Source organism: Equus caballus, chromosome 27 (assembly GCF_041296265.1).
Source record: "Equus caballus isolate H_3958 breed thoroughbred chromosome 27, TB-T2T, whole genome shotgun sequence".
Lineage (NCBI taxonomy): Eukaryota > Metazoa > Chordata > Mammalia > Perissodactyla > Equidae > Equus > Equus caballus.
The window spans coordinates 32,747,487-32,759,618 of record NC_091710.1 but is presented as its reverse complement, the minus strand read 5'-3'; the positions used below and the strand labels follow the sequence as shown (position 1 = coordinate 32,759,618).

At 36.4% G+C, this 12,132-nt stretch overlaps 1 protein-coding gene across 1 annotated transcript in view; it reads left to right on the top strand.

The window, feature by feature from the left end:
- The window catches only part of TNKS (tankyrase), a 202,047-nt gene that overhangs the window by 55,494 nt on the left and 134,421 nt on the right, over positions 1-12,132 (top strand). The window contains exon 3 of the mRNA XM_001495978.7: positions 10,499-10,594. Coding sequence (XP_001496028.3) covers positions 10,499-10,594 — 96 coding nt within the window. The remainder of the gene's footprint in view (positions 1-10,498; positions 10,595-12,132) is intronic.

The window sequence follows — 12,132 nt, the reverse complement described above, 5'->3', positions numbered from 1 at the left end:
TTGTTACTTATGCTATATAGAATAACATATAGTTAGGGTAGGCTCAAGAATTATTTCTCTCTGATGTATTTTGTATACTGTTACTCAATTACCTGCTTTCTATTGAGTTATGGGCTATTTTTTTAATAGCATTTTCCCCTAATTTATATGTGTAACATTTTTTTTTCTGTGTCACTGAGTTTATCCTGTGTGGGCTTCTTGAACCTGTGGACTGGTGTCTTTTGTTAGTTCTGGGAAAATCTTAGGTGTCGTCTCTTCAAATGTGTATGTGTTTTCTCTTTCTTTTAAGACTGGTTACAACATGTTAGACCTTCTCCCTCTGCCCTTCATCCATGATTGTCTCTCCATGCAGCGTTCTTGCAAATATTATCAACGTATTTTCCAGTTCAGTAATTTTCTCTTTAGGTATTTCTGATCTGTGGTTAAACTCCTCTATTGAACTTTTAAAAAAGCCAACTTTATTGAATTATAACAAAATAAGTTGGAGATAATTAAATAAAATGCATCCATCTTAACTGTACATATTGATGAGTTTTGACAAATGTGTACACCCATGTAACTACCAGCACAATCAGTTTAATAAAACATTTTCATCATTCTGTGAAATTCTCTGGTGCCCATTTGCAGTCAGTTTTTTTTTCCTCTCCACCATCCCCAGGCAGCAGTTGATCTTTTTTCTGCCACTATAGATTAGTTATCTGTTCTAGAAGTATGTTCTTTGCTGTCTGGCTTCCGCTTTGGTATATCCTCATTAATACTTAGTATTGTCTGTCTTTTAAATTTGCGCTTCTCTGTTGACTAATGATGTTGAACATCTTTTCATGTATTAGTAATTTGTATGTCTTTAAAGTGTCATAGTCTTTTGCTCATTTTTCAAATTGGGTTTTTTTTTTTATAATTGATTTGTAGGAGTTTATTATATAATCTGGATCTGAGTTCTTTATCATACATGTTTGTTGCAAATGTTCTGGTCTGTGGTTAGTTTTTTTTTTTTTTTTGAGGAAGATTAGCCCTGAGCTAACTACTGCCAATCCTCCTCTGTTTGCTGAGGAAGACTGACCCTCAGCTAACATCCATGCCTATCTTCCTCTACTTTATATGTGGGATGCCTACCACAGCATGGCGTGCAAAGCAGTGCCATGTCCACACCCGGGATCTGGACCAGTGAACCCTGGGCCGCCAAAGTGGAATGTGCACACTTAACCACTGCGCCACCAGGCCAGTCCCTGTGGTTTGCTTTTTCATGTTTTTTTTTTTTTTTTTAAATAAACTGCTGTCTTTCTTTTTTTTTTTTTTTTTTTTTTTAAAGATTGGCCCTGAGCTAACATCTGTTGCCAATCTTTTCTTTTTTTTTCTTCTTCTCCCCAAAGCCCCCCAGTACATAGTTGTATATTCTGGTTGTAGGTCGCTCTAGTTCTGCTGTATAGGATGCTGCCTCAGCATGGCCTGATGAGCAGTGGTAGTTCCATGCCCAGGATCCAAACCAGCAAAATCCTGGGCTGTCAAAGTGGAACGCACGAACTTAACCACTCTGCCATGGGGCCAGCCCCTCATGTTCTTAATGATGTCTTTTGAAGAGCAGATAGTCTTCATTTTGATGAAGAACAACTTTTCAATAATTTCTTTTATGGTTTAAGCTCTTTTTATCCTAAGAGATCTTTCCTATCTCAAGATCATGAAGATTTTCTTCCATGTTTTGTTCTACAAGTTTTATTGTTTTAACTTTCATATTTGAGTTTATGTCTTGTTTGGAGTTAATTTGTTTGTATAATATGAGGAAAGAGTCAAGTTTTGTGCTTTTGTTTTTTCTTTTCTATGTAGATAACCAGTTGTGTCAGCATGATTTGTCAAGAAGACTGTTTTTGTCTCCATTGAATTACCTTGCCTCCTTTGTAGATAAATCACTTGGCCATACATGTGTTGGTCTTTTTTCTGTTCCTTTGATCTAAATATCTATGTTTGTTCCAATAATACCCTGTCTTAATTACTATAGCTTTACAGTAAATATTGAAATTACTTAGTGTGACTCCTTCAACTTTTCAAGTCTAGAATTTCCCAGTTGGTTCTTAGAGTGTCTCTCTGTTTATTTCTTCAGTCCATATTTTCCTTTAATTCTTTGAATTTGTTTATAATAGTTGCTTTAAAGTCTTTACTAAGTCCAACATCTGGGTCATCTTGGATATGATTTCTTTGGACTATTTTTTGTTGTTCTTGACTCTTGATCACATTTTCCTTTTTCATTGTATGTCTAATAAGTTTTGATTCAGTGTTAGACATTGTAGAGATTATGCAATGTTAATTTCACTTTCTATGAAAAAGTTTTATTGTTGTTTTAACAGAATTCGATTGCTGGCAAATCACGCTGAACTTCTGAAGGTTTGATTTTACGCTTTGTTAGCGCATTATTGTGGAAAGCCTAAAGTGTTTCCCCAATTTTTTTTTTAACATATTGGGACTCAATCTCCAGATTCTGTCTCCTTTGCAGGTCTTGTTGAGATGTAGTTTTAGAGTTTATTGGGGTGTGTCTAGACTAGGGCTTATTCTAAGGCAGAAGTTTTCAAATATTTTGGTCTCTTTGCATTTTTAAAATCATTGAGCATTTTAAAGAGCTTTTGTTTATGTGGGTCATATACAACATATTAGAAATCAAAACTACAAACATTAAAAAGTTACTGGTTTCTTTAGCAAATAGCAAATTCATTATGTGTTAATAGAAATAATATTTTTATGAAAAATAACTATATTTTCCAAAACAAAAAAGTTAGAATAATTGGCCTTGTTTTATATTAATGAAAATATCTTTACTATATGACTTAATCAAAGTCAGCTGGTCCCCATTGGCTTCTGTGTGTGATCTATTCTGATGAAGGTCCAAATTGATAGTTGGAAGAGGGAAGTGTATTTAATAACCTTTTTGAATATTTGTGGATATTCTTTTTTGATATCCCATCCAAACTTGACCAGTGGTAGTTTCTTAATGGTTAACTGCAATATGGACCTGAAACCATATGAAAAAACTTTTTGTATTCTGTAGCATCACAATCTGTTGGTCTGTCTTTCCCTTAGAAAAGATCTTGTACCCAAGCGTGATCTTGTAACAGTTTCCATTGGTCATTTTGGAAATATTGGTTCACTGAGTTACGCAGATATTCTAAAGTGTTGACACATTTTTTTATGCTATATCAAAAAACTACATTTGTTATAATTACATTGATGTCAGCAGAAAAGTAAGTGTTTAGAAGTTCCAGCTCATGTAGGCAAATAAAAAATTTTGCAAAATTCTGACTTCTTGAAAGTTTAAATTTTATTATTGACATTTTAAAAAAGTCCGCCTGATACCCAAGACTGAATAACCATAATAGTTTTGTTAGTTTGTCTTTTAATTAAAAGTGATGTTTCAGGACAAAAAGCAGTAGTTTAGCTTGCAACTCCAGTAATTACACAAATCCTTTACCTTGAGACAACCATTGTTACTTTGATACATAATGGAAGTCCTTTATACATTCTTTCCAGTTCTTCACAGAGAATATTAAAAAGATGTGTATCCAAGGGTCAGGATTTAATAAAATTAATAATTTTTACTATGTCATCAAGGACATTCTAAAATGAAACTGCCTTCTTTTTTCACTGCAAATGCATGGTAATGAAGAATGCAGTGGGGGCTGGCCACGTGGCCGAGTGGTTAAGTTCGCGCGCTCCGCTGCAGCGGCCCAGTGTTTCGTTGGTTCGAATCCTGGACGCGGACATGGCACTGCTCATCAGACCACGCTGAGGCAGCATCCCACATGCCACAACTAGGTGGACCCACAACGAAGAATATACAACTATGTAATGGCGGGGGGCTTTGGGGAGAAAAAGGAAAAAAAAAAAAAAAAAAAAAAAAAAAAAGAATGCAGTGATCACTCATATAGTTTGATGCCACTGCCTTAATTTGTCTAAGTTACCAGCAATTTTATCCTCCATTGCTTTTGCACCGTCAGTCCAAATGCTAACACAGTGAAACAAGGAAATTGTGTTGTAATGTTATTGTGAAAATAGTTTTGACGTTGTAGACCCCAACTCTGTGCTCTAGAGTATGGTGCTTATTCATGACTAAGTTGGCCTTTCTGTTTTCCCAGATCTGTACCGTGTGTGTTAATGAGGTGTTTTTAGGATCTCTTTACTCTCTTAAGGCCAGAATTTCAGTTTTTCTCAGCACTACTCTCCCCCCTAGCACCTCTTGATCTCTACTAACTCTGTTATGCTTTCAACCCATAGCAGCTACTACCTGTTAAGCCTCAGGTGGTCTTGTCTTACACATATACAGCCCAGCCCACGACTCTGTTACCACAGGGCACGCCTGCACAAACATTTGGGCCCTGCTCTCTGTGCAGGTCCCTTCTCTCCAGCTTCCCACCCTGCAGGTTCCAGCCAGTTCATCTGCCCTGAATTCAGATGTCTGTCTTCTCAGCTCAGCATGACCACCATGTTCTTCTCTGATTCCAGTTGTGTGCCCATGGTTGGCAAATTGTCTTAGGCAGAGAGTTGAGTGATTATGGTGCCCATCTTTTAGTTTCCTTTCTTTGAAGGATCACAGTTTAGCACTACTATTCACTACTGCCTTCAATTAGTTGCTTTTATATTTTGCCCAGTTTTGTACTTTTCATCAGGGAGGGAGGGAGGGCTAGTCTGATACCAGTTACTCCATCCTGGCTGGTAACCGAAGCCTTCATTTTTAATTTTAGTTATTACATTTTTATTTTTTGTTGTTCTTTTTGGCTCTTTTGCAAATTTGCCTTATCACTTTTTATAGTTTGCAATAACTTAGACATTTCAGCTTGTTTTTTATTTCATTAAACACAATAAGCATAGTTCTTTTTATAAAATATGTCTAGTAATTCTGGTATCTAAAGTTTTTATGGGTCTGTTTTGTGTTGTCTGTTGCTGCTAGTTGTTGCATCCGCATTTTAGATTACTTCTGTGCCTGGTTATCTTGGCTAGGTGCTAGACATTTTACTGTATGTTTATAGGAATAGTTTTCGCCCTTTGATGAAAGCACCTTCGCCTAAGAGGATGGGAGTGTCTGTCTGCCAGATGCCCTGGCATTACTGCCACTCTAGGACCACCTTAAATCAAATTCAAGCTTTCAGATAGCCTGGACACCCAAACTTTCCAACCAGAGCTTTGATTCTGTACTTGGGCTAGTTCACATCCACTTTATCCTCATCCTGAGGGTACAGCCCTTATTGTGTGCAGAGAGTCTGTTAGAATCCTTATTTTGGGGAGGTTCCTGGGCATTAATTGCTGTTCCCTTTGCCCCATAAGACATTGAAAGGACACATTTTTCTGCATCAATAATTGCTTTCAGAACAAAGGCAGCTTCCACACATGTTTACCCTCTGGATTCACTTTGCTGTTCAGTTTTGGGCTGGTAATTCTTTAACTGTCTTATTAGCTCTTAGATGATTTTAAGAAGTTATGTTTTTGTTTCTGTTTTAAATCTAGTTCTGCTCATTGTTTACAGCCTAAGGGTTGGTCCAAATCAGCAAGTCTGCCAATACTGAAAACAGGAAATTGTGCCATTTAAATTCTAATTCAAATTCAGTAAGCCATACTGCTATATAGGATAGCACTGGTTGCTTGAATTTTCATGTTTACTGTTAGTGGTAAATCAGCTCTTGATGATTTTTAAAAAATAAAATATATCAGGTTACTTTTATGCTGTAGTAAATAAAGTGTATCTTGAATGAAAAGATAAATGGTTTTTTAAAATATGTGCAGTATATAAATATATTCGCTATTATAGTGATATAACATTATGCCATTGTATAGTATTATACCATTATAATATTGTACGTATTTCTATAGAAGAGGTGGTCTGAATATGTATTAACCACAGGATATGTCATATGTATCACTTTAAAAAAAATAATTTGTCTCTTAAAACCCGTGTGTGTTGGTGAAAGTCCCATGCATTGAAAATTGTAGCTAGTTAAAATTTGGTCACTTGATATTTTGCTCTGAAGTTAAAAAATTTATTTGCTAAGATATCTGTTGAACTTGGTCCTTTGTATGATTGAATTTTTGAAACTCGGTCAAATGAATATCTTTATACACTTTAAGATGACTATGAATACTTGAAAAACGTTTCAAACGTAACTTCTTTTAAAATTGTCTGTTCACGGTGAAGAACAGTTTTAGACCCTGTGTAGCTCTAAAGTTCAAATAACAAACAGAATTTACAGTATTCTAATAGGGGGATATCTGCCATTTAAAGTGAAAACTATAGTAAAGCACTTTCTGATAATTTACCTAAAAGACTTGCTACATTTTTAGCTTGGAAAGTTCACATTGTTTCTATCTTCTTAAGTCAGTTAACAACCCCCGTAGTTAAATACAGTTTATCATGATAGCACTTTGTATTTTTCTAGGAATTTGACAGGGTAAAGCTTTGCATACATGTAGAAATATTTTTATTTGGAAGAATTAAAATGATGTGAGAGCTTAAATTGAATAGGCTTGAAGAATTAAATGAAACAGTGTCAGTCTCTGCTGCATTGGTCACAGGCTAAAGGCATGCTTTCTGAATCTGGCTCGCTGTAGCTCAGTGCTTGCACCAGAAATAGGAAAATCACATGTCCTTCTTGCCATAAGCTCTTTGAGAATGACATTTTGAATATTGTGATCCTACCTTAGTTATAACTATCTGTTATTATGCTAGCTGTTATGTTTTCTCCATCTTTCTCACTTCAAAAGGAGATAAATGGATTTAAAATAACATCAGTAGAACAACTGGATACAGCCAAATCATTTGGAATTTGAGGTTTGATAATGCCCTAATTGGTTAAAGATAGTACAGGGAGATTTTGAATAGCCACAGTACACAGTATGTGGTCTTGAGTTTCTGCACTGAATGCTACTCAGATTTTAATTTTCCTCTTTTTCTTTCAAACCTTTGTATATTGTTTGTATATTTTGAGAACTTTGCTTTATATATTTGTGGTACTTTCAAAGAAGAATCTGTTTTATATCAGTGTGCTGTCAATGTATATTGATTTTACAAGATGAATTTATAATTGTATTATGTATGAGTAGTCACATTTTATTATTCCCTTTGGTAGTTCAGAACTTTGAATGCAAATTTTGAAGCATCCAGAATTGAGAGTCCTATGTGCTGCCACTTCAGGTACAGACTGATAGTTCTTGAAAGCTATTGTCATTACCTCTGCCTAAAGTATGTGCTGTTCTTCTGGTTTTAGAAGATGCCTTGAAGCAACTCTTTTTTTTTATTTTAACGTATGATCTTAGATCTTAAGCCTTCAGGTCTTTGGTTGTAACCGTAAAAGCATCATCAGGAGTTGAGGCCTGCCCTAGGTGTCTAGAAGTCATCTGTCTAGTCCAGCTCCTTCCCTTCCTAGACCTGGGAACTGAGGCCCAAGGAGTTTTACGTGTGCCCTGGCTCAGTGCTTCTCCGACCGTCCACGGGAGGGGACTCATTTTTTTCCTCCCCAGTGCGTGGCAAGCCAATAATTTTGTAAACTGCAATAAAAGTGAAGTACTGGAAGAAGTAATTTTAAAATGACATATACAGTTCTAATTGCTTCCTCTTAATTTCTCTGCTTATCTCAATGTAGCTGGATTACAACGAGTTCTGGGACTGGAACAGTCCATAGAGCACGCTTTGTATATCACTGTCCAAGGTCGGAGTTGGCAAACCATGACTCGTGGGCCAAATCCAGCTCACCCCTTGTTTTTTGTATGTCTTGCAAGCTAAGCATTGGTTTCACATTTTTAAATGATTAAAAACAATCACAATAATATTTTATGACACATGAAAATTATACGAAATTCAAATTTAGTATGCTTAAATAAAATTTTGTTGGTACACAGCCACACACATTCTTTTAAGTGTTGTTTATGGCTGCTTTCCCCTGTAATGGTGAGGTTGAGGCAGGGGTAAGGAGATGAGACAGAGACCATGTGGTCTACAAGGCCTAATAGATTTCCTGTCTGAAGTTCTGGCGCTCAAACAAAGCACTGAGTTAGTAGTTCGTGGGAGAGTTGAGAGTACAAATAGGGTCCGCATTTTAAAATGTGCTTTAATATTATCATCAGCTGATACGTATTATCAGGCTGTGTGCTTAGTACTTTTGCATACTACTTTTTGTTCTCATTTAATCCTCCCACCACTGGCTGCCCTTTTATAATAGTTAGATTGAGATCTTTCCTGGTCTGGTTATAAATACCTTTACTGACCCTAAAACACTTAACCCTACTGAGTTTTGTTTTTTTAACTCCTATCTGGTGAATTAAAAATGGTTGAATATGTTCTAATGTGAATTTTGTTATCAGCATCTGGTTAGGAAAATTCAGCTGCTTCTTCCCCATTGCTATGTTACTCTGCAGTGATGCTTCTGTGTCTTCAGTCCAGTGAAAGAAATAGGTATGATGCAAAAATACTTGGAAAACAGGTTTTTCTAGTAAAGATTACCCCTATTAAAGTCACCTAAAACAAAACTGCAACTAACCCATAATAGCAGATTTTTCTTGCAAAATAGCAAAGATATAATAGGTGAAATACTAGTTACAGTAAAAAAGAGTGAGATTTTAGGTGACTTTAGCAGGAACAATAGGCTTTCAGTGTTTTGCCTGTGCCACTCATTAAGCTGCAAAATAAAAGCTCTCATCATATTATTGTCAAGTCTTGTTAAATTAATACATTGCTTTACTTCTTGTTTACAGCATGTTCTGAAGTTCTTGAAGTATGCAATAAAAAACTCGGCTTTTCATGGTAGCTGTGATTTCTTTGTTTTCCTACCCTTTGCATGTGATCACTCAGCAGCTAAATAAAGATAGAGCGATAGCTGTCAGCTTTGCATTTGATACATAAGTCTGCTTCATGATAAAGACCCGTGACAAGCTAGACCTTCGTGTTGGGATTTCTTCCTCGAATGAAAAAAAATGTTGCTGTGAAAGCTTGCTCATTATGATGAAAGAGGAACTATGGTTTGATACTGTGGTATTTGCTGTTTTATTCTACTTAATCTTGAGTCAGTTTGTAAACATTGGGAAAATGATTATATTTGTTGCTTACCTTCAAGAATGAAGTAATGTACAAAGTCTTGGCAAAATCTCCCTGCATCTTCTCAAGCCCTGGCTAGTTTTTATGATCCCAAGTCTGAAAGTGCCCAAGATTTAATGCAAGAGATGCTGATGCACACTGTCCCAGCAGCTGCGTCCTAGTTCTAGATAAAGCTGTTCCTTTGTACATAATAACAAAGCCATTAGATGGCTTATGCATTAAAGGAAGAGGAAGAGCTTTATGAATAGCAGGACTTACTACTTAGTAATATATGAGGATTGCCTTCCAGATATTCCAAAAGAATATGGGTATTTTAGCATGGAACTGTTAATCAATGAAAATTTGGAACTCTTCAACAGTAGTGGCTCAGGTGTTTTTAGACATTATATGACATGTTTTTGGCCACTTATTTGAATTTAATATTTCTGCTTTGTTTTAAACTTATGCTATAGTGTAGTGATAAATGACAACAACTCCTGTTCTTTCTGGGAGTACACAAAATCTTAATTTGAAGTGTTAGAATAACTTGTAATTGAACTGTGCTTATTTGGACTAGATTTTAATATATTTATTAGTTCAACCGTTGGTTGGGTAGTATAACACCCACCCTCCCTCTCTCCCTATACACACACATACCAAATGTAGTTGAGAAGTGTTTCGGATTAATAAATTATTATATCTGGATTTTATTGAAACAGTGGTTGTCTCTTTTGGGAGCCTCTATATCTAAAAATTCTTTACAGCTACTTTCTACTCAATATAGCATGCGCAACATTCATTCCTTAGCATATGTTATAGTGATTGAGTTTCTGTTTTTAAAAATTTTTGATGGAAAGAATTATTGTAGAAGGTGGGGGTTTTTTTGCAGCTTGACTGCAGGGGACCAGAGGTGCATGCATTACTATGTCTGTTAAACTTCTTGGAAGCAAGCCAGTCTGTTATGGTGAGTTTCATGTGTAAGCGGTGAGCCACTAAAAGGCTTGCACAGTGTTACAACTATTCGGAGGAGAGGAGGAAGCGTTCGGAAATTCGGCAGTAAAGCAGCAGCAGCAACAAGCAGCACAGTGGTGGTGAAGACAGGCAGGTTCATGGCGAGCCGATTCCACAGTGAGAGGCAGGGAGCCCTGGCTTCCTCTCCTGCTGCCTGAGGAGGCAAACCCGAACTGTCTATTGCGAGATTTTTCTAGTTCCATGTTTATGCTGTTCAGTCATGTGATGATACTGTACCATAAGTTGCCAACTTCGCTGTACTCTAGAGAGGCTCCTTTGCTGCAGTGCTTTTTTTTTCCTTTCTTTTTCTTTATTCTTTTTTTTTTTCTTGAAAGAGAAAAAATCGTGCAATGTATGTTTATGCCTGCACCATGCCGAGGCGACACTTACCAGTAAACAATCTTTGTATCCCTGAGGTGAGATACTGTTTCTGCTTTCCCTGCACAGTGCTGCTGCAGCACGGAGCGGATCCGAACATTCGGAACACTGACGGGAAGTCAGCCCTGGACCTGGCCGATCCATCAGCCAAAGCTGTCCTCACAGGTAAGGAGACAGAGCTGCTGAATTATTTCATGTGGAACTACAGCTTGATTTCATAAAATCTCCAGTCATTGAATTGTATTTTCCTCTACTGATTAAGCTCAACAAATATGTATGCCATCACCTCTACTTTATTATTGATTTGATATATTAACTGTCTCATTAATTGCTCTGCTGTCCATGAGCATAAGCAGTAAGGTTGTTTATTCTACTTCAGATTGCTGAGAATTATAGTGTTAAGTGGTAACATACATTTTCACTCATATTTTAGTTATTTTTTATGGTTTAGAACATAATTTTCCGGTCCTTCATCCTCTCGGTTGATTCTTTGGAAGATCCCCACTATAGAGCGAGCAGGGGTATTTGAATTACTTGTAAAAGTAGTTTGGATCGGAAAGACAACCTGCTGCCTTATTACTGAGATCAGTGGTTAAATAAAATATGATGCTGCTTCTCCCTTGCCACTCGGTTTATATTTTTGTCGTATCTTCTCACTTCTACCATGATAGCTAAGTACTTTTTAACTGAGGCAATGTATTACCTTTTTACTTCAGGTAATGAAAATTTTTGGCTTAAGTATTGGTTTTATTAAGGCAATGTCAAGAACTGGCAAAGAGGAATTGCTAGAATAGAAAGGATCTGTCATAACAATATAGAAAATAATGCTCTAAGTGATACGATATTGAGCAGCTGTTTTCATTGATCTTCATTCGCAAAATGCTGCATTGGATCTATTTTTGTTTTTATTCTGAGCATCTGAGTTCTGCTGCCTTTGCCTTCTTTCACTTAACTGACCTTTGTCATGTGCAGCCTCTTTGTCACTGCAGTGCTAACAGTATTGTTTTAGGTTGTGTGAAAGTAAATGACTTCTAGCTTCCTTTTAAATTTGCCCGTGTCTGAAGAAAATAAATCTTCTGTTCACTTTTAAGGTTAGAGTCCAGGCTGTGCATTCTTAACAAAGATTCTGAGGTGAATGGAAAACGTTCATATACAGAAGGCTTTGAAAATATGTGGAATTTCGCTCAGTTACTCTGCATAGAAAGGCAACTTCCCACCATGTTAAAATAATATAAATCTCTGCTAAATCAGAATAATATCATTTTTCTCAATTAATAAAAGGTTGGGTGATTCAGTTGTTAAATCAATACAACATGCACTAGAGGAAGAAAGCTATTTTAAACCAGTGTAGATAAGAAGAAATCTAAATCTAATTATAAAATTTGAATACTGAAATTAAAATATATATCGCCTCAGGCCTGCTGCTTAGGTTCTGCACCCTTTCAGTCTCTTCTTTTAACACAGCCCTGGGCAACAATAGCAGCCATGGAGTGGTCTCTGGGCAAACAAGAAATATCGTTCATCCTCGTAGAGACATTATAAATGCTGACCTAGACTCTCTCTGTAACTAAGTGTCCTCCCTCTGACCTTTCCTCCTCTTCAGCCCTCAACGTCTGCCTTGTCCATTTGCTAGATTCATTTTAATATGATACTCCTTTTAGATCCACTTTAATTTTTTTTTAAAGCAAAGTTTAAATATAAGA